This window comes from Hyalella azteca, unplaced genomic scaffold (assembly GCF_000764305.2).
Source record: "Hyalella azteca isolate HAZT.00-mixed unplaced genomic scaffold, Hazt_2.0.2 contig10453, whole genome shotgun sequence".
Taxonomy (NCBI): domain Eukaryota; kingdom Metazoa; phylum Arthropoda; class Malacostraca; order Amphipoda; family Hyalellidae; genus Hyalella; species Hyalella azteca.
The window spans coordinates 36,771-60,394 of NW_025940493.1; the positions used below are offsets into that span (position 1 = coordinate 36,771).

Sequence of the window (23,624 nt, forward strand, 5' to 3'; positions counted from 1 at the left end):
AAGCGGGATGAAATTGTCAAATGATAAAGGGTGCAATTACCTAGTGTCCATATTATATTTTGCGATAAGTTCGTGTATACAATTTTGCAGACATTATTTTCAAGAAACTAAGGTTCCCCAGGGAACGTCGACATCCCTTCAGTGCTTGCACGAACAAACACCTCCATGAGGGAGTTCTTCAAAACCTTGTAAATTCTCAACTTAAGTTCTGGGGTTAAAAATTTACTACCACCATCACTAAGAATTTACACGGTTTAGAAAATCTTATCTACGGTAAATAAAAACTCAGAGAAGGCTTTGTATTTATATTCTTAAATATGAAGCGACAGCACAAAATTATCTTCTAGACTGTAGGGAAATCATTTGGAACTGTGAAGCACAAAGCAAGAGAAGTCAAGCGGACGTTTACTTTGAACTAAAACATGAATGAAGAAGTTACAAGAGTGAAACACTAAATTAAAAGTAAACAAAGCTACTAAAATACATTGCTAATATTACCTGATAATACCTAAGGCTTATGTTAAAACCTGAGACTAATGAAAATAATAAAGATGACGTCCAGTCAATAAATGTACAGCCTAAGAAAACGTTTCTCATTCTAAGAAGAAAAGCAAAGAAGGTAGAAATGTAAAGATCACATAATTTACTCGAAAGGAAGTAATATAGCTTCTTCGAAATGTACCACCAATTAGCAGGCAGTTATTACAACTATCTAATGCTCACAATTATCGTTTTTCATTCAGGACCTAATCTCTACTTTTATTCAGAAACTAAAAAATCCTAAACTAAGATTCCTCGAGATCTTGGTCTACAAGCAGGCAAGCCAGACAATAAAACCATATGTTGGCGTATCAGCCGTAAACCACAGTCTTTTGTGAACATCCACGTGTTGTTTTCAGGACATCTCGGCCAAGATGCTGCGAAGTTGCGTCAGGTGATACGGTAATTCCTGCGTCTTGATGTTGAAAAGAGCGTCTTGCAAGGTGCGTCGTAGCTGTGATGTAAAAAAAAAAGAATTTCATAAAGACTGAAGACTGATCCATACTGATTCATTCCATTAAGACTGAAATAAAGGCAATGGAAGACGTACACTGAAACAACACTAAAATTTACTGGAAAAGCAATTAAATCAAGTATCTACCTACGAGAGATAATTTTTTTCGGAAAAAGCTCCTTGTATCCTAATTTTCCAATATATTTTCAATGCTGAGCAAATGGGCTCGTGATTTACAATAAATAATGTGACCTCCAATAAAGTGTGAAAAGTCATGAAATCTAAACAAAAATGTAACGAACAAAGAATTCAAACTTCAGTGACTTCTACAAATATTGATAATACAATAGCTTATACCAGCATACAATACAAGCTTATACAAGAATACAATAGCTTATATAATACAATCCAACCAAGCAAGACTCCACAGAATGGATATAATAATTCAGTGAATACTCAAGTGGAAATAATTCATTTCCACTTTAGCGCGCCACAATAAGCGGAACAAATTGTCGACTTACATCAGCTAGATCGGGCAGCTGAGAGCAGGACGGCACGTTGAGGAGCGTGTCGAAGAACTTGTGCCAAGCGTCTTGTTGCCAGTACCTGTGAGAGAAACCATGAGAAAACTGTACAGTTTTTAGTGCATTTTCTCATTTATGGAAAAAATGCACTATTGTGCTCGCCATGTACGTCCGTCCGTCTGTGACTTCTCGTTTTCGTCGACGAGAAAATGCGCTCTCTGTCACTCACGGCAGTGAGTACTACTGAGTTATATTTTTTTGACTGTTCATGAGAAAAGTGTGCATGAATAAAAAGAATCAAGAGAAAACTTTTCAAAACAAACCCTCATGAGTAAAGTGTGCAGTTTTTCGAACTGTGTATGAGAAAAGTGTGCATGATTTAAAAACAAATCAAGAGAAAACTGTGCTGAAAATTCAAAGAATGCGAAAAGTCTAAAATAACATGAAGAAGCTCTTCATAAGTTTAAAAGTTATACCGATTGATCTCAAACTGAAATATTTTCTAATACAACCTAGAATCAAATCAATCATTATGCAAATGAGCATATATTAAGTTATAGAAATGAGCAAATAACTTAACAATGCGATTAAGATCAACAAATTCTAATGACCGTCAAATCTACGTAGGCTATACAAAAAAGTTTTTTTTTAGAACTTTATGGTCATTTCCCTCCTCCGCAAGAATAAGAGATCATATAATAACCTTTTATTGATAAAAGATAACAGAAAAATTAATAAATTTGGTATATTAAAGCACAAATAACTTACAAATAAGTAAAGAAATGCGATTTAGAAAAGAAAGTTAAGCTGAAAGAGGGTAAAAATATGATAAAAGAGGAGGAACCTTTTTGAAGAAACGCAATTTAAAATGAATAAAAATGAGATTTGAGAAGGTTATTAACATGAGATAACATAACATAATGAGATTTGAAAAGGTTAATAACATGAGATAAATAACATAATGAGATTTGAGAAGGTTAATAACATGAGATAATACTTTTTTAATTAGTTCATAAATGGATTAAACTTATAAGGCTATAACCCTCACCACGAGTTTTCATCCAAAGAATCCATCACACCATGTATTTTCATCTATCTTTTATATAATATAAATCCAAGCTCGAAGTTCTCGATATGTAGAGGTTATTCAGTGAACAACGTTATAAGCGTTGTTTGGTCGATCAGCTAGTCTAGGCAAATAGGAGTTTTTTTACGTGGCATGGTTGACCCAAAAGGAAGGGAAACTCCATTTGCAGGAAAGAATAAACAAATATTTGTGAGAAAACATTTAGTTTGCCTAAAAGTTACCCACTTTTCGTTTGAACGTCGTGCCTTTGGGCAGCAGCGTCATGTCGATGCTGCGGCCAAAATCGATGAGCTTGAGAGAGCTTGGACACTCAGAGAACATTTCATCAGCAGATGCTGCCGAGGCGTTAATGACGGGAACGCCTTTGACGAGGAAATTATCCGGCTTGATATCGGCGTGGACGATTCCAGCAGAGTGCACACTTTCTAGAATCATCAGCACTTCAATCATGAAGCAGATTGTTACGTGTTCTGACATAGTCTGGCCTTTCTTCTTGTACCTTTTCAAGGAAAACATGTCAATATTGATTTTAGATGTCTAGGAAGGTCCAGGTACTAAGAATACCATAAGTAAGCAAATTTAATAAAGGAGTGAGTCAAGAAAGCTAAAAAATTCAAAATTCGACTGAATAATTTTCAAAATGCATATATATACACCGAGATAAAAAAGAAATTATAACTTTCGTCCTAAATTCTGCATCAAAACTTGAATCGAGAAATAAAAATATTTAACCTTGCTTTTAATTTTTCATCCAATTTTGATAGATGCATTACTCGTTTCCGATATTTTTTATATCTAAAAATTCTCTAACAGGAGTTACCGTTAAAAGTTTCAACCCTTTTTCTACATATGCATTAATCATCGCTAATGTTATTAACATCATAGGCTTAGTAAGTGGAGTAACCGTCAGTAGACACAGGGTCAGACACAGGGAGGCCGAGTAAGTGGAGTTACCGTCAGTAGACACAGGGTCAGGGAGGCCTAGCAAATGGAGTTACCGTCAGTAGACATAAGGACAGGGAAGGCCTAGTAAGTGGAGTTACCGTCAGTAGACACAGGTTCAGGGTCAGGCACAGTGAGACCTAGTAAGTGGAGTTACCGTCAGTAGACACAGGGTCAGGGACAGGGAAGGCCTAGTAAGTGGAGTTACCGTCGATAGAAATAGGGTCAGGCACAGGGTAGGCCTAGTAAATGGAGTTACCGTCAGTAGACACAGGTTCAGGGTCAGGCACAGTGAGACCTAGTAAATGGAGTTACCGTCAGTAGACTCAGGGTCAGACACAGGTAGGCCTAGAGAGTGGAGTAACCGTCAGTAGCTACAGGGTCAGGCATAGGTCTTACGCGTTGACGAGGTCGAGTAGACTGCCGTGTTTGTGGTACTGAGTGACGAGGATGGAGCCATTGTTGAAGAAGTAGCCACGGTTCGCACGCATCACGGACTCCAGTATGTTGGCAGGCCGGCCGGCCTGACGAAGGCGTTGTCTCAGCTCGTGGCAGATGTAGAACTCCCAAGGGAAAGCTGGGCGTTGAACCTTTAGTATCATCTGGCCAAAACAAACAGATGTATTAGCGATAGTAAAAAGAGGATACCAGATAGTCGATGAAACTGCCATATTAACCTTCGGCAATACAGTCACTGACCAGTAACTAGATTTACCGTTGTTGACAATGAATCAATCAAAATCAATTACAAGATTAATCAATTACTTCACTGAATAGCATAAAGCACTTTGAAAATAAAATAAAATGACATCAGACAAATTACAATAAAACCATTAAAATATATCATTATATGCAATTTTATCCTCATTCTTAAAAATATTCATGTACATTAAACAACAAAAAGAACAAAACCAAAGTAAAAAAAATCCCTTCAATGCAAATAAGAGTATTTTACTTGTTTTTTGTCATCCTCTTCTTCAGGAATCTGATCAGGCAAGAGAGTGACATTCATCGCATCAACAGTCGAGGCCTGGTAGACTTTAGCGTATGCCCCCTGGCCTTTGATACGCCGTACGTGGAAGTGTTCAGTGCCTAAAGTTACCTGGGGAATGCATGGATATTTGAAATGTGCAATAATGAAGTCCAACCTGTACCAGAAATTAATACATCTCTGTCACGGTACTAATTACGTAGACCAAAACCACTATACACGAGTAAAAAAATTACAAAGTAGTAATACATTTGAGTTTCGGATTGAGGAGCTAAAATTCTGGACAGATGAATCATAGTCCTTGCAGCCATTCAAATTTGAAGATTATTCAATTTTATGAATAATATTGATAAGTCGATGCGGTTGGGTTTTCAGAAAGCAGGACAGACCACCAGGGCCCCAACATTCGTAAATGGTATATTGGTTGGTTGTCAGCAAAGAAACACAATATGGTTCTAATTCATAATAAACTCACGTCGGTCTTTCCCTCAATGACTGGGAAATTTCTTAACTCGATAGGCCCTCTGCTATACTCACGTTTGTCTGAGGTTTCACCAGGGGCATTTTGATATCAAAGCCGATGAAACCGGGCCTATCATGTAGCGGGACTTTGAGATTTTGTAGCAGATTTAATATTAAATCTTCATTGAATGGGTCGATATCGTCGGGGTTCTCAGTCGTTCGCTGTGGAACCTACGTGATTGAAGAGTCGATTAGAAAATACTGTACAATGTCATGGAATGCCTACGGCATATCTAAGAAAATTGAGTAGGGATTATTATTATATTGCACGATTATATCAGTAAGCAAACGAAAAGTGCTGGCTGTAATTTTAATCTGTTACGTCAACAGCATAATTTTTGCAAGGTTACTGAATTGATCTATTTCTTGGGTAAATAATAGGTAATAAAATGTCAACCAGAAAAAAAAATGTCAATGCTCGACCAAGGTACAAAGTACTGACAGGCATTGATGTTTCAGTAGAGCTTGCAGTGTATACGGCCAGATTCTGGTCATCAGCTTTGGATGGTTGACGCTTCAGATCTTTGTTGTCATCTCGGCCTGTAGTGGCGGTAACAGCGAAGAAAGGTTCATTGCCGGACATGTTCAGCAGCATTTCGCTCAGCTTGTCGGGGTCAAAAGAAGTCTGATTTTGGCACGCCTGAAAACGAAAAATATGGACAAGAAAAAATTGAGGTGAGAAAAATAAATAATGGTACACAAAACTGAGAATTGAAGGCTAAATAGAAACTAAACTCGTAAATAGAAACTAAAATTAGTCCGAAAAAGAGCCGAAAATGTAATTTGGTCCCCTTACAAAAGATGTAATGGAAATAGTTTTGTCAAAAAGTGCTGAAGTACTTCTACTCGAAAATTAACACTAAGAATTGGTAAATGAAAATCGTGAAGTTGAATTTTACAGCAATTATACAAGAAAAACCTGAAGCTTATCTTAAAGAAGAATAACATTTATTCCGTTTAGTGCCAGGCAACATCTTGTTTCTCACTTGGGAATCAGCAGAGCCACGACGCTTCTCAGTGTCCAGCAACCTTTCCCCAGTCGAAGCGGCGGGTGGGTCAACTGTCATGGCGCCGGGTGGGTCAGCTGTCATGGCGCCGGGTAGGTCAGCTGTCATGGCGCCGGGTAGGTCAGCTGTCATGGCGCCGGGTAGGTCATCTGTCATGGCGCCGGGTGGGTGAGACCTCAAGGCATCGGTTTGGTCAGACCTCAAGGCACAAGTCTGGGAGCTTCCAATAGCAGGAATGGCGTCAGCGTAACTAATGGACCTGATTTTAGCACATGTTCCGGAATTCTTGGCAAACGAGATGTGGTCCATCATCTGTGTGCTCTTACTGTGATCAGTTGAGCGGCACAACGTTCCGTCTCCCTGATTAAATACAAATAAATTAGGCAAGGCAAACTGTAAATGTCGTTACATCGATCTTTTGCTTTCTACAAAGTAACCCCAATAAAAATATTATAATATTCAACTCTCTTGAACACATAGCAGAGATGTTTGAGACTTGGTATTGAGTACACACATACCTCCGTGTAAATTATTTGCTGATAAAAATATGTTATAGAAAGTCTCATCCTACCAATACAATAATTTTAAAATTAACTTTAGTCGGGTACAATCAGATAACCAAGAATAATCAGTTCAAATAAACATATTATAAATTGTTCTGTTCTTTTGTAGAAGGATGGTGTATCCAAGTGAATTAATACTCCAACATCATAAGGGAACCCTCGCCCAGATATTAATCGACATGAAGCGTATAATACATAGAAACTAGCTGGAGTCAAAGATATGTAAGTGGAACACTTACTGCGTACAAGAAGGGCTTGGTCGTCGTCAAAGTACTGCAGCCAGTAGTGCTCCTGTTGGTATCATGTAATAATTTAAATATAAGTCAATGCACACCCACCAAGAAGTTTTAAGCCTGTAAAACTAATATTCAGTGTTCAAAACTGCTCAACTAGATTACAGAAGTCGATGACATCTGAATTTGAATTAATAAGGTCATTAACCCGACTTCCCACAAGCAATACATACATTTTATCTATGAGTATGTCAAATACGAATTACTTTTAGCTACAAGTTTCGGCGCTCATGCGACACACATTTACTCTACATTCAGTCGACTCATGCGAAGTCTTGTTAACACATTCCTATGACTAAAAAATTGACAAAACTTCTTATTTCTCCCAGTTTGAATAATATATGAAAATATAAATAAGACCGTGTCATGATTTATTCAACTTTTAATAAATTACAGTGACTTAAAGAGATTTTCACCCAAATTTCAATGGTGTAGAAGTAGATCAATAGGCAAGCTTACTTAACACTGTGATCCGAGCCCTCTATGATGACGCTGAGCTGTGGTGCAACAGGCTGCCCTCGTGCCATAACCTCAGCCGAGGCGTACGAAGAACTGGCATTGGAATCCGTGGACGTGGCGTCCGCAGCACAGGAAGTGACAGCGCCGGTAGTACAAGTGTCGGCCACCTCAGGCTTCTTGGCCACGACAGGAAGAGGTCGGAATGATCTGAGATGTTGGAAGTAGTGTTAATTCAAACCATGCCTGCATTTATTCCTAGAATACATTAGCAAGTAGGAGTGATGAAACTGAAACGAGTCAGGTCAGGTCAAATGAAAAGAAACGTTTAATATAAAAACTTGTTAAAAAACCTTAGATGCACTGATAATTTGATGTCCAAAACATTCAGTGTCCCAATAAATGTAATAAATGTTGAACCCACTCGCCGTTCGAGCTAACTTTGCATTCGAAATGTTCACGGTACTTGTTCAAATTCCCGAATACCTAATCATTAAAAAAATCTCAGTGTAGTATCGTCTTACCGTTTATATCCGGGCATGAAAGCCATGGTGAAATCGTCGCCTTCAACCGAGACTTGTGGAACGTTGCGTGAACACCAAGCCGCTGCACAAAAAAAAAATAATAATAATAATAAAAATTAAAATGCGGTAGATAAGTGAAATGAGGCGTAAAATGAAAATTTTAATATAGGGGGAAAATACACAATAAGAGAAGTAAAGCAAAAAAATTACGAGAGAAATATTTTGAGAGAAAAAATTAAATAACTAACTTTAATTGAGGAAAACTTATGGTAATGAAGAGAAGCGGTGAAGAAAATTTTAATCTGGATGATAATTGAATATAGGGAGTTAGTAAGAATGTGTAAAAGAAGGGCATTGTTGTTCACCAGGAATTTATTTGTACTTCAGAATGTTCTTTATTCTATGGCTTGGCTTTAAGTAACCATAATGCACACTGTTGGCAAAAACTTATATTTACTTGCTTATAAATGGATTGAATTTATCAATTTAGGTGATATTTTCTCACCAGGCGTGGACGCAACGTGGGTGATGTCAGCAAAATCAGCTTTGTTCGATGGAAGTTTCATGGTCAGCTCCGGGAAATCACTGAAGTCGGACTGGCTTGGCATAGGAATCTCCATGTCGTCTATGTCCATACACTGGAATATTCATCAGCATTAGAATACAAAGCTACGTGTTCAGAAATGTAAGATATTTTGAATATTATTTTACAAGGATGAATGTATAGAGAATGCGTAAGAAGCACGCACAAAATTAGCGAGAATATAAAAGTTTTGAATTAATGGCACATGAAATTGATTGATTTATAATTGACTGATTGGTTGATAAATTTGATGGTAAATGGTGATTGATTATATCTAATTTGATTGTCCACTTAGATTGATGACAATTCAAATGCAACGCTCCAGCCAGTGAACAAACTATTTTCCATTTAAAATGTATTGTCTATTTTAATTTCAAGTTGACAGCGTACCTTTGATCTGAACAACCTTACACACACCAGTAATGTTCATGCAACGTGACTTGTAGATTCCTAGTCAACTATTCATGAAAAAAAAAAAAAAATTCCCCACTAAGCCAAACCATTCAAATACATGAAAAATTGTGATATTCATAAGTACTTAGATCGAATATAAGTGTTGACATGTTTCGTTAGTCAGCTTAAATAAAGCAATGTATAAAAATAAATATGAATAAGGTTCACCAAGAATTTAAAAGCAAACAAAACGCCAAGTTTATTCACAATATTGACTTGAAAACGTTCTGGAGACCAGCTCCATCATCAGTCCAAAAATGTAGAGAATACATGCACAATCGGCAAATAAAATCTAAATACTGTACATAAAAAAGCATTGAAACCTAAGAAACGGAAAACCAACAACGAAGTCTAAAAGCCCCATTGATCAACAATTTCAAGTAGAAAATAATATGCGTTTAAAAAGTACTTATGAAAGACCATACTTCTAAAGAGGCCGGTGTCTCTGATATTGCACATGTACAATGAATTTCTTATTTTATGTTAAATATTATTTTTTTTTGTATTCTGCCAATTGATTCATGCATTGTCTCCGATTTTACCTAAGTGTGCAGAATCTCAAATTGATTGGACAGGTAGAAGTGTGTTAAATATCCATTATAAGATTTGTAGTAAACAAACTAACAACAAGAAGTGAAGTTAAATAGAATTGTTGTAAGAACTGCAATCTCTATCAAGACGAGGTTTTCGTCCAAGTAAAAATGATGTCGTCAATCACCATGGCGTTTTCTTTGATTTAAATTCTTCACGAATACATAATTAGGATATAGAGACCTGATCATCGGTGTATGCCAGCTGTTCCTGAGGGAAGAGCTGTGGCATCGGCAGTAGCACGCCGACCCTTGGGAGCTTCCGCGGTATCTGGAAATAACCAGCCGGAGGTTCGTTCTCGTCCTGAGAACGAAATAATAAGAAAAAATACAAAACAAATAAAATGTGTGCCTACATGTGCCTACAAATAAAAGACAAATAAAAATGTGCCTACAAATAAAAGACAAAATAAGCATGCGAAAATTCACAATCAAAATATAGATTCATCACCTATAAATAAAGAAAAAAATATGTTTTGCAACCACTCACAATCAAAATCTAGATTCATCACCTATAAATAAAGAACAAAATATGTTTTGCAAATTTTGCAAGCACTCAAAATCAAAATCTAGATTCATCACCTATAAATAAAAAACAAAATATGTTTTGCGAACACTCACAATCAAAATCTAGAATCATCACCTATAAATAAAGAACAAAATATGTTTTGCAAACATTCACAATCAAAATCTAGATTCAACCACCTACAAATAAAGAACAAAATATATTTTGCTGACACTCACAATCAAAATCTTGATTCATTGTATATAGGAAGGTATATAAAGTGCACATCAAACTCGAAGTTAAGATGTAGTAATGACACCAGGATTTTGAAAAACTTGTCAAGTAATATTCAAGCAGAAAAGAGAGCAGTAAAGTCACCTTCCTCTTCGGAATCATTGCTAAATTTAAGACGCTATACAGTTGACACTTGGAAATTTCTTTGTGTGACGATTATCCATGGTTATTGCTTAATTTCGGTTATAAATGGTTATTTTTTGAAAAGGAAATTCTTATAAATCACAAGTTATAAGTGTAAATTTGGAGGTACATTATTGAATAAGGCTCACTGATCTCTGCTTGAATATCTGCATCAAGATACATTAAAAATAAAGGCAATTAATTTCATGATATTGCTAGGACATTTATTTTGATGCTGAGGCTTCACCGTGACAGGAGTGGGAGTTTCAGAGTAGCGCGTTTCAAATAAAATTGCCGAGTCCTTCGGTCGTACTGAGAGACCAGCAGCAGTGGAAGGGCGTTCAGCGAGGCCGGTGGTAGGGCGTTCAGTAAGGCCGGGGGAAGGCCGTTCAGTAAGGCCGGTGGTAGGGCGTTCGGCAAGGCCGGTGGAAGGCCGTTCAGCGAGGCCGGCGGTAGGGCGTTCGGCAAGGCCGGTGGAAGGGCGTTCAGCAAGGCCGGTGGAAGGGCGTTCAGCGAGGCCGGTGGTAGGGCGTTCAGCGAGGCCGGTGGAAGGGCGTTCAGCGAGGCCGGTGGAAGGGCGTTCAGTAAGGCCGGTGGAAGGGCGTTCAGTAAGGCCGGGGGAATGCCGTTCAGCGAGGCCGGGGGAAGGGCGTTCAGCGAGGCCGGTGGAAGGGCGTTCAGCGAGGCCGGGGGAAGGGCGTTCCGAAAGACCGACAGGCCTAACAGAGAGCCCCGAAGAACGAGATGTTGATTTCTTAAGTCCCTTCTTGGACTCTTCACCAGATGGGGCGTCACAATACACTGAAAACACGGCGGGTTTTTCAGTTGCAGGGACCAGATCATCCTGCAAAAACAGGGGAAAGTTATAAACATTCATTGAAATAAATGATGACCTGGCAGAATTTATACTTGAATTAACAATTTTTTAGGCCTACAGAGGCAAGTAGATCAGATTCAACAACAAATGCAGCAGCTGTTGACATTGCACGAACAACAGCAGAAATCACAGCAACAGCTGCAGAGCCAGAGATCCCTGGCAGTGCAGTGTTACAGCTGTCTCTTATACACATCTAGATGTGTATAAGAGACAGCAACAGCATCGTGCATCAGGTGGCCCAAATGAGGGCGGATGAACGATAATCAGAGGCGGCGATCCATCGTGGCCTGGGACTGCTATGTCCCAAACAAATACTAAGTATACTAAGGAATTGGTAGCATTGAACTCACATGGAATATTTCACCTATACGTATCACAGGACTCACTGTAGGCAGAGGCGCAGGCAGCAACATGCTGTCGCCCAGCACATCTTCCATGCCCAGTCCAAGGTTAGTTTTATTCAAGCTCTTGGACCAGATCTCCCGCATGAGACGCTGTGCCTGTGAATAAGCCAGAGTGCAGACGAGACATTGAGGAAAATTGTCAACGTAACTAATATCAACATATAGGTTAATGATCATTGATTGTTTTAGGAACTAAAACAAATATTCATTTGGATTTTCTTTTTGAGAAATAAAGCCAGTGATGAAAATACAACTGGCTTTGCAAAAATGTTAAAAATGGGGTGGATTTAATGTAGTATTTGATACTTATAATAATTTTTGGCGCTTAAATAAGTCACAATTCAGGCTGATGTTGCTCAAGATTTAAATTGGTTTTAATAACCTTTTTACAACACTTCTCTTTAACTTCACTTCCTGTCTGTTTGTTTGTTTGTCTGTCTGTCTGTCTGTCTGCTACAAATTTTGTAATCAAAATTTAATACACTTCTACTTGTCCTATCGATCTGAAATTTTGCACACTTGTGTAAAGTTGGAGACAATGCATGAATCAAAGGTCAAAATAAATTATTAAAAAAATTTTTTTTTTCAAATTAAAAAAAATTGGAAAAATAATTTTGTCAGCTCCAAATCTTATAACTGATATTTGACACAGTTTTACCTGTCTAATTGATCTGAAATTTTGCACACTTGTGTGAAGTCAGAGGCAACGCATGAATCAAATAACAGAATAAATAATTTAAAAAAAAATTTATATATTAAAAAAAATTATATATATTAAAAAAAATGAAAAGTTAATTTTTTAAAATTAGATGAGAAATTCATTGTACATCTGTAAGATTGGAGATGGATTCTTTGGAAGTGTTCTCTTTAAAAGGAATTTTTAAACGTAAATTATTAGTATTTTAAGTCACATATTTCGGTGATTTTGCTTCAGATTTTGATTTACTTAAATTACCTCCTTAGTGTTCACAGTTGGCGAGGAGATCATGGTTTGTTGGCCAGGGTCAGGCTTTTGGAGGCCATCAGATGCAACAACTTTGGGACCAAGAGACTTGTGTGCAAATGGCTCTGTGGATACTAGGAAATAATCATCGTTATTTCCAAAGCTTAGAGATGGCGATGCTTCTGAGTCCCAACGATCTATGTCAACAAGGTATGATACGTTATTTTCAGGGGTGGGCCGAGTGAGAGTGATGAGTGGTATTACCAGGGCACGGGCTGGAGAACCTGACAATTATAGGAGTTTATCAAAGCTGATAGTGATGGAGAATGAAGAAGATAACAAAATACAATAGATTCCCTACAACTGGATAGGTTGTAATTGAATTGTTCAATTACATAAATAAAAGCAACATTAAAGTAATCAGAACCATAAGTAAAGTTAGGATACATGCAACCAAACAAGTTAAGTTAGAACTAAAGAACCGCTTAGAAGACAACAGGACGTTTGTAGTCAGAAATCAAGCTACTTTAAAGGCTAATATAGAAATTAAAAAAAAAAAACTGACACATTTTTACCAAGTATTTCTTCAAACAATGAGAGAATCTGTTGTTTCCATATAGAAAAATACTTAATACAAATATCCGAATCGAATCAGTATATTTTAAGATGGCTTTCAAAATTGGAAATAGTGTCTCAGGTTCGAATTAAAATATATTACATGGAGGTTCCATTAGCGAAAGCTCTGAAATATCCTGGAGCCCAGTGAAGTTGATGTCGGGTAACAGGGATCCAGCAGAAGGCGGCAGCTGCGTCGAGTGCAGCTGAGGGGCCAGGTTAAGGTGGGGTTGCAAGCTGCGACCCGGAGTCTGTGAGCAATAGAAGAAGTTAAATATTTATTCGATTTCAGTTTTAATGTAAAATAATGAACCAAAAAGTTTTGTAGAACTAGGATCAATGCATCAACTCCAACATTTGCGCAATTCACATATGGTTTTCATGAGTAGGTAAACAAGACGCAGAACAGACGTCAAACGTGTAGAAAAGTGGTACCAATAAAGATGTATCTAATCTGAATCAAGCTGATAATGCAGTTGGAGAGTTTATCCAAGTGACGACAATTATTTTCCAATATAAAAATTTTAGTCTATTTTTAAATTCTTAGCAACAATTTCAATTCCCCTGATAACAAATTCCAGTCTGAGTATCTAGGCTGGAGTGGCCTGGGATTGCATTGCACAGATTACATAACAAAAACACTAATGAATAAAAAACGGTCTACCTGATGCGGCAGAATAGAGAGATCTGCAGCGCCTTCAAAGACCGAAGTGTTGTTTGCCGTTTTGTTTATGGCTATCCAACTATCTTCAAACAAACAAGCCTTTGGCTGCACAATAAAAATACAGATGAACATTCAATATACCGTCATAGTAAGACTCATAGTAAGTGCCTGTAGCTGAGAGGTTAAATCAGAATTTTTCAATATTAAGACTCTGTGCTGTATATATACTTTTTCACTTCAGGAGTCTTAACTAAATCATAGCTTAATAAAAGGCTATAACTAGACCAACAACTACAGCGTTAGAGGTACACGCAATGACCGACCTTTTGGGCAGGTCCGGCTTTCAAACTGCTAATGTCAAAATTAGCGGCTGGTTGGTGAGAAGGTGGATCTTTCTGAGTAACTCCCTCATCTTGTTGGGTGCCAGACTGTTGATTGGCTCCTGTTATTTGAAGAGAGGCTAGCGTTGCTTGCTGAGTTACACCCTGAAATTGTTGGATATTAGATTGTTGATTTTGTTGATTGGCTCCTGTTGTCTGTTGTGAGGCTAGCGTTGCTTGCTGAGTTACACCCTGAAATTGTTGGGTGCCAGACTGTTGATTGGCTCCTGTTGTTTGTAGAGAGGTTAGCATTGCTTGCTGAGTTACACCCTGAAATTGTTGGATGTTAGAATGTTGATCCACTGCTGTTGTTTGTTGAGATGTTAGCGTTGCTTGCTGAGCTACACCCTGGAATTGTTGGATGTTAGACTGTTGATCCACTGCTGTCTGTTGAGCAGCAATCGTTGCATGATGAGGGGTCACCACTGCCGCTGCAGGAGCAACTGCTGCCAAATGCTGCTGACTGGTCAGTAATTCAATCATCTTCTGTTGCTTGCTCAGCATGTCTTGCATTGAGAGCATTGCAGCTGCAAAAAATAGTTTAATTAAAATAGAGTATAAAAGAGAAACTATAGTTTGTCTTAAGGGGAACTAGAAACGATAAATCAGTTTTTTTTTCAATAATGTTCCACTTTTCTGAATATTAACAAGAGCAAACAGCATGCAAAATTCTGAACACATTTTCCAATCAAGGGGTTACCATTGCTGTTCTCGACCTGAAGCAGCAGCAACTCGTGTTGTTTCTTCTTCTCCTCCTCTTCTCTTGCCAATTTCTCTTTTTTAAAATAATCTATAGCCCGGAGTTCTTCAAATTGAAATTCTTCAGTGCCTTGATAAAGCTGCCAAGAGATAGAAAATAATATTTTCAGTGTATAAAACAAAATCTCGCATCATAATTTTACACTATCACTATTTCACTATTTATTTATCATTTATACCTATTTCATAGAGGGTCTATCATTACTAATATACGAAATAAATAATTGAAAATTAGGGTTCAACATACAAAAAAGCGCTGATTGTGGTTACAAAATCTCACTTGAACTGCTTGGTATGAGCTAATATTTATACAACATATAATACACAGAATGATACTTATATACATATAAAATATAGATCTACATGGTATACAGGAATAAAAGATAACTCGACACTGAATCAAAGATGTACAGCTTAGCAAAGTAGAAAGAGATGCGGCGCAAGAAGCGGCGTGAAGCGCGCAGTTTTATAAAGAAAACAGGTTTCAATATGTAAACAAAACATGGCACGATAAATTGCATATTTTATTAGTCTTTGCTTGGAGAAGTAAATTTTGAGTCTGAATAATTTCTTTCATTTATATTGCATCGTTCTTAGCCTTTGTCTATAAATAACTTCATTCTATTGCATTGCTCATAGAAAGAATACCATGATATCGTAACTCTAGTCATAGATTCAAACACTACTACAGTTAGTACACCTTTACACAGAAAGGGTGATTGCCTCCTGTTGTTTGTAGAATGTAGCTCTTGGTGATAATTTTTATCTTTATTCCCTCTTCACCAAAGATGAACACTACATTCTCGCCATTCCTCTTAATCTCTTACAGCCTTCATATGCTGTTTAAATATTACAGCCACAGTTGTTCCCTCAGACAAACCCTCGATCGTTGCGATCCCTCCTCCCGTGTTCTTTCATACCCCATTGCAGTTCTCTCATCCACGTTCTTCATAATCCCCTCCTCCCGTGTTCTTTCATTCCCCATTGCAGTTTTCTCATTCACGTTCTTCATAATACCCTCCTCCCGTTTTCTTTCATACCCCATTGCAGTTTTCTCATCCACGTTCTTCATAATCCCCTCCTCCCGTTTTCTTTCATACCCCATTGCAGTTTTCTCATCTACGTTCTTCATAACACCCTCCTCCGTAACTCGTTTTTTTCTCACATCCTCAACACCAGATTCACAACTTTTTCCTTCACACAATAAAACACCCGTCCTCACTCCCAATAATCCCATTGCTTGTTATCTAATTGAGACCCAGTGTCACTTCCCTCATATCAAACACTCCCCACTTCTACTTCAGCCATACATGTTAATAGCACACGCTCACAAGATGCTCACCCTATCATGGTTCACGCTACACTGCTGTCCCCAACTGCATTATTCTGCATTGCCACCAACTTGCGTCACGTAACAGCCAGCCCACGCCACGTAGGCTACCGGCGTTCCCCGAACCAATCAGAGCGCAGCACAAAGCAATCTCACGACCAAACAAGCGTGACGTCACAACCATTCGGCAACACCAGCGCAGACCAATCAGATATTAACAATACATAGAGCATTGCAAGTTTGATGCGATCACTGCTTTTGATAAAAAGAGTTAGTGACAGATTTGCAGGGTTTGGCACGGAAACAAGTATAGTTTGAAATGATGCTGAATTAATGCAGCATGTTATGTTTCTTACTGAATAAAAATAAAGAAAAAGTGGAATAGTTTGGAATAAAATACCTATTGCATATTACCCTCACTATCTTACCATTTCCATTTTTACAAGAACTCCCATATTTGTTGTAATTATTTACATCATTTACATCCATATATGATACCAAATTTTGTGTGGCACTAAACGTAGTATACTGATATAACAAAGAAAACCCTTGCCTCATCTCAAATCATTTCCCCCAAATATAGTTAAGGAAGTTACAGGTCAAAGAGTTAGACCTGACCTTTTGTCTGTCGTAGTAGGGCCGGACTAAAGGATCAAAAGGTTCAGGAATGAAAGGCTGGATCACGTCTTTCTGGGCATCACTTGCAGGATTCTTCCACTCCTTGAGTACGTTGTTACAGGGTGGAATGAAGTGACGCGGCCGCTGCTGCACGTCCTCGTCGTGGTAAACTGCAAGGCATGCAAAATTTTAGCTTGAGTGAGAAATTGAACGTTTTCAGTATCTATAGTTCTATCTTCTATATCAGTATACATAATGTATTTCTATAGATATACATTATTAGCATAAAGATGCATTAGGTTTAATTTCATTTTAACCTTAACTCGAACAAAGATGAACATATGCGTTTTTAATGCATGTAGGTATATTATTACGTATGTGTTGGCGATGAAAACTTGGCGATGGAAATATAATAAGTATTTAACTAACATTGAACTCAGGTAAATTAAGGTGGTCATACCTCATAATAACTCATGAATAATATCAACCAATACTATAAACGAACTGCCCACACTAGTACAGTATTGCACATAAAACGTCAAGAGAATCAAATATTATTACATGACCGCTTGGTCTACCCATAGTAACTCTAATTACAAGACATTTAAATACAAATAGAATGGCTGACAGTTTACGAGAGCAGGGACATAGGGGTAAAATAAATCAAACAACACCTCTAAATGATAGCAAAGTAACTTACTAGTCACAGGAGTTTTGGAGTATTTGCTGATCTGGTCAATGGGAATATTGACAGGCGCTGCCGCCACAGTCTTCTTGCTCCACTTGCCCGCTGCCTGCTGGTTTTCTTTGCCATATTGTGACACGGAGGGAAGCTTTGTAGCCTCACTGCCTTGAGTTGCAGAAGAGTTTGTTTCTTTATCCATTTCTGTTGCAGGATTGTCCTGAGAATATAAACCAAGTCATCATTTAATTACTACAAATATTTTGCACTTTAATTGACCAATACTTAAAATTTACATTCGTTCTCTTTCATAAGGAATATTCATCAACCTATTTTGTGGAAAATTGTGGTTACCGGGTATTAGCAATTGCATGATACACATAGCTTCTCATTTTTTCAAGACAGTGGTTGCACAGTCATGTTTATATTTATTGTTTTAGTAAAAAAGCTGCTGGAATTAAAAATATTAAAATTTCATTGACATGTACAGTAGAATTAAAAATTACATAGTTCATTGCATGGAATGAAAGTTTATCAAGTACATGTTGAGTAGCTACAAACTAAGTCATAATAACCTCATATATATTGTGTTTGGTGGAAGAGGCGGAAGATAGGACATTGCCAGTTGGCCCGATGCTGCCAGACAACATCACTTTGCCGGCTCCTCCGATAACTGCTCCATCAACACGCTCCACTGGAGCTTTGTTCTTGGCTAATTTCAGTGATGATAAAGCTATTCTCTGAGGACCCTCTTCATCATAATCATCATCATCATCTTTCTTGTTCATTGAGGCAAGAAATATGCGAGTTTGAAAATCCCTGTAATAACAGAAAAACTGATGAAGGGTACCTACTTACAAGTTGAAAGGAAGTGAGTTAGCCCTTTTAACATGTATATACCCAAGATATTCGGAGAAAAATTTTAATGCAAGTTAATGATATTCATACTAAATTTTATTTAAATGCTAAAAACTCTTGTACAACAATGTTGAACACTAAACTTCATGGAAAGAAATTCCTTTAAAAATCACATGAAAAAGATTGAACACTGATTTAATAGCTTCAAAACGAGTAATGAAAAATTTTAGACAAACCGGTACTACACAAAAATGTATTAATCTTACCTAATTTATGATATCAAAATTCTAAAATCACAGCAGAGGCATTTTAACAGATCAAAAACATGGAGCTAAAATTATTAGGGATTTATCAACTGAATCAAATTAAACAAGTGCATTGCACAAATCAAAAGCTTTGTGATCTTACAACTTAAGGCAATGTCAATCATGATTAATAAGAAAACAGAATAACAACCAAACAAAAAAAAAATAATAATAAGTAAAGACAAAACCCACTTGTGAGCTTCAGCAAGTTTGAGTGTGGAGTCTTTAGCTCTCTCCAGGCCAGTCTTGTAGATGAGATCAGCTTTCTTCATGTTACCACTGGCCTCCATTTCAAAGGCATATCTTTCGTAGAACCCTGAAAGTTCTGTGCATAAGCCTTTCTTCTCTAACACATTGAGAACTTCTATTGGATCCTTGTACATGCTTGCCTGAAAAAAAAGTTGAAAGAAAAGTGGAGGGATGAATTACACATGGATGAATTAATAAAAAAAACTTGCAAAGAGATCAAAGAAACTTTTTAAACAAATTTTTACATGGAAAACAAAATTAGCAGTAATATGTAACTAATTCAACTCTATTCATTAATATAACACTATTCATTATTATATAAAAACACATCAATTTAACAAACCTAGGATAATATTTTTATCAGACAGGCAGTTTTAACTAGATGAACAATAAATAAGCTCATCTCTTAAACTTCTATATTATTATTAAATGGCTAAATAAGCTTCTTCAAACACGTATAGTTAAAGCCAGAGAATTTGTTGATTTAAATTGTCAGGGTCGAACACTATTCTTCAAATGATGTTGGTTGATCAAAATGCAGGTTTAAGGAAGTAATTTCAATTTATTACTGACATTTTGAATGTAACAACATTCATTTTCAATTTTTGAGAAGAATTGAGTACAGAAATTTTGAAGGAAATAAGTATATGAAACATGAAAATATGATAAAACCAGAAAATTTTAGACTGTGAAAATAACATTGAAACAATCTCAAAGTTTTGGGAATCCAGTAGTTATGAGAAGGACAGCTGGAGTCCAATGAATAGAGATAAGGGCTTCAGTTAATGTCAGCTGGATGATGTCAAACCATTGCAAGATGACAATGTTGGTGGGTTCCTCCAGCACAGCACAAGTGGCAGTCTTGTTGGTCTGACATTGTCAAGAGTGTCACAGAGCACATTGAATTCATTGCTGATGTTTAGATGAAGTTGGTGAATTTTAATGCTTTGAGACCTGGTCTAGTTACAAGCTAGTCTTTGGTGGCAGGATAAATGGCTGCTCAGTATTGTAGTACAGTAGTTACTGCAATTACTTAACTGTAGTCCAAATAATGAAGAAGTCTACAACCTTCTTTGAAGCAAAATTCATGGATTACACCAGATTCTTGAAGAACACCCACTTTTTAAAGAGGCCATTGCTGCTAAATAGTTTGGGGTTTGATGTCAATGTCAATGGTGCCATCAAGCCTGTTGATTTCATAATGATCTTGAGATGAAGTTGATCGACTGTATTGCTTCGTGACCTGGTTAGATGGCAAGCTTGTCTCAGGTGACAGGATAAATGGCTGCCCAATGTCATAGTTGTTACTCCAATTATGTACTCCAATGTAGTCCAAATAATGAAGAAGTGTAATACCTTCTTTGAATCAAAATTCATTGATTTTTATAGATTTAGGTTCAATCAAATTTATTTATTTTCATTAAATTTAATTATAGATTAGTTTTAACATAGATTTAAATTCATAGATTATTGTTTGGCCCCAAAAATGTAAATAAATGAATTCTCTGATATGAAGCATTAGTGTTTATTCAAGCTTATTCTGCCATCTAATACTAACTTCTGTGTGACCTGACAGAGAGAGATAAAGTGATAACTGTGAGGCACATAGCTGAACTATTACCTACAGATAAAAATCACACTAACCAACAGCAAAATCAAAAATATGACATTTGATAACTCAGAAAAATATTTCAAACTGTCTCAAGGTATTTCAATCAAGCAACTTCATCTTAAGGGGACCGGCTTGGTGAAAAATAGAAAACTTTTGCTTTTCCATTTTTTTCGCTCATTTCGTAGCTGCTGAAAAGGCACATCTAACGCAACAAACCACATGTATGTGCGTGCTCTAGTCTTTGCATAAAGCAATTTAAAAAATATATAAAATGAACATTTTTTTAACAATACGTACAAAGATTTCTTTGAATTTAATCTGTATTTATAGATCATTACTCCAGTTAATTGCAAAGTGTTTACACTCGTTTGAAAGCTACAAACAAGACGTGTTCAACAAAGCAAATACCATGGATGTACATGCAATATTTTTTGCATAATGCAGTTTTGAACTTTTATAAATTGATCATTTCATAACATTGGGGGACAGACAAACGTGCAAAAATGAAACAACATGCATAAAAAAAACAATGGGGAAAATTGGAGCTCAAGAGCCACTAGATAATTTTGTTAAGAATCAAATGAGTTGTGTCTCGATATTGTAGCTTGTGATTTGCAAAAGTTATAAACTTTATAAAGTACCCCCTTTCTTGCCAATTTCTATTAATTTCATGTTTTCATTCATTTTTACGGAAAACTCATACAAGCAAAATGTTATTTTTATGGTTTACATATATGCGTGAAATTTCAGAAAGATTGGTTGATAAATGTAAGTAGTTTTTCCGGAGTTGAGCCGGTTTCCTTAAGATCCACGATGAATTCAATAGGTTCTGTGAAACCCAGGTCAACAATGTCAAACCCCAAACTACACACAGCACTTAAATTGCTTTCATAAATGAGCATTTTGATCAACCAAGTCACCTGAAGAAAATTCTTTGACCTGCAAATTTAAATCAATGAATTTCCTGGCATTAATCATCCATGTTTAAACAAAGATTAATATAGTTACTAACATATTTAAGCCATAATTGCAAGAAACGAGTGTCGTTCTGATACTGCTTTATGAGCTCAGGACTGGCATTGATGTCGCTGAAACATTTCTCCAGCAGTGGCATCAGCTTGCTAGCCTTTCCACCAGTGGGATAGTTTTGCTCCACCCAGAGTGCATAACGATGCCACACATCCAAAGGATCAGGACCAGTGTATGAACGCAGTTCCGTCTCAAATGCACTGGAAAATACAAAATAATAAGTTTGTTTTCTCACAAGATTAAATGACTAGAGAAGAAAAGCAGTGAGGATGATCTACCTATATACCTACTATCATATATCAGTTAGCCTGAAGTTATTGTGTAAAGGCACTAAGGCAGTAGATGAATTAACATTAACTTGACTTAAAAACAGATGTAAATAGCAGAGGTTGACTAAAATTAACAAAAAAAAAAAAAAAAAAAAAAAAAGATCAAGGGCACAGTTTGATATGTAATGAATTTAAAAAATCAAACTTAAAATTTTAATTCTTTTTATAAGTAGGTATGTGGAATGATAGATAGTGGCATATATAGATAAGAGGCAGCTCAGATACCATATACCTACATATAAATGGCAGAATGTAAAAAAATTCAAGTCAATCAATTTAACAAATTTTTACAAAGTTCAAGATATACATACTACTAAAAATTAGAAATTTTTGCCAGTGGTGCTTGTGTACATAAAATTATGAAGAATTATAGGTATTCACGAGAGCATGAATGAAGGAAAGTAATGTTCCATAACTCACAATACAATTCTAAGTTAAATATCATGAAATGTTTAAATGAAATTGGTATAGAAATTAAAAACTAACAGTCAAGGTAATTTTAAAGACTAATTTCATCTCTTTGAGGATTGTATATATGAGTTTATGGAGATGATGTTAATGGAAGATTTTGCAAAAAGGAAATTAAATGTCCAGCCAAAAACTTTGAAAAATATGAATGGGTAACAATGTTAACTTACTTCCTTTGCCTGTTTAGTTGATGCTGAGCATTATGATCAAGTCCAGCTATCATAGAACCCAACTCTCGGCCTTGACGGATAGGCTGAATGTTTTCTTTGCTCAATTCCCAATCACTAGTATCTTCCATTCTGAACTGATAGTCTGTTATACATTATAACCTGTTTAAAAAAATATATATTACAATACTTCAATCTTTGCAATATTTGAACCAGAAAAATTGTTGTAGTTGAGATAAATATTTAATTTCAAAACCAGTCTTGATTTGGCAAGTCATGGCAATTTTCTGAAACAATTGAGCATCACAGCTAATGGCTTTGCAATTCAAGCAGAACAAGCTCAAAGATTTCAAAGAGCAAAAATACCATCAAACAGGGTAATAAGGGATGGTTGTAGTGTTCTTTGTTAATAACTTCTTACCATGAAACATTCCATAAACAAATTTAGGCCTATTTCATAGCTCTTTGCGAGAGCTTCAGAGCTATCACATGGCATCTTCAGAAAAATTCTGCATGCTATTTGTAAGGTGCCAGAAGCAAAATAAAAGCATCCTGAATAACCCCTGGGAGTGGGGTAATCCGGGACACTTGAAATAAAACTCAATTTCAAAACGTTTAAAGCATGCCAAGTGTACATACTCATCCATTACTAACAGTAGGTACTCTAAAGTCCTCTTCTTCATTTGTAGAAGATGTAGATTTAGAATAAATGACATTTTCAGTGATTTTTACTTTTTTTTCCTTTAGTGATATATTACCATATCCATACATTAGTACTGTATTATTGATGTGATATTACCATATCCACAACATGCCATTGAGCATTTACAATGACTTTGTCCACTGCAAACTACATATCAGTAGCCATATAGCTCTTTTCTGTA

The 23,624-nt window shown here is 36.6% G+C and overlaps 1 protein-coding gene across 1 annotated transcript; it reads right to left on the reverse strand.

Annotated features, from left to right (window-relative positions):
- Positions 1 to 291: 291 nt before the first annotated feature.
- Positions 292 to 22,947, reverse strand: LOC108665736. Its single transcript, XM_018152527.2, has 27 exons — positions 22,744 to 22,947; positions 21,760 to 21,976; positions 19,079 to 19,275; positions 18,299 to 18,542; positions 17,742 to 17,943; positions 17,042 to 17,211; positions 15,035 to 15,173; positions 14,278 to 14,861; positions 13,955 to 14,059; positions 13,394 to 13,541; positions 12,688 to 12,959; positions 11,715 to 11,828; positions 10,699 to 11,295; positions 9,917 to 9,920; positions 9,714 to 9,838; positions 8,409 to 8,541; positions 7,904 to 7,985; positions 7,383 to 7,589; positions 6,870 to 6,921; positions 6,047 to 6,427; positions 5,503 to 5,700; positions 5,076 to 5,231; positions 4,503 to 4,649; positions 3,947 to 4,149; positions 2,831 to 3,104; positions 1,516 to 1,623; positions 292 to 994 (listed from the first exon to the last, which is right to left on the reverse strand). The coding sequence occupies exons 1-27, from the start codon at positions 22,869 to 22,871 to the stop codon at positions 896 to 898; spliced, it is 5,286 nt and encodes a 1,761-aa protein (XP_018008016.2). The 5' UTR covers positions 22,872 to 22,947; the 3' UTR covers positions 292 to 895.
- Between the last annotated feature and the right edge of the window lie 677 nt (positions 22,948 to 23,624).

Coding starts and splice junctions, on each gene's coding strand:
- LOC108665736 (XM_018152527.2), bottom strand. CDS start 22,871: ATGGAAGATACTAGTGATTGGGAATTGAGCAAAGAAAACATTCAGCCT. Junction 11,296..11,714: donor TGCCTGCGCCTCTGCCTACA/GTGAGTCCTGTG, acceptor CTGTTTTTGCAG/GATGATCTGGTCCCTGCAAC. Junction 7,590..7,903: donor TTCATGCCCGGATATAAACG/GTAAGACGATAC, acceptor CCAACATCTCAG/ATCATTCCGACCTCTTCCTG.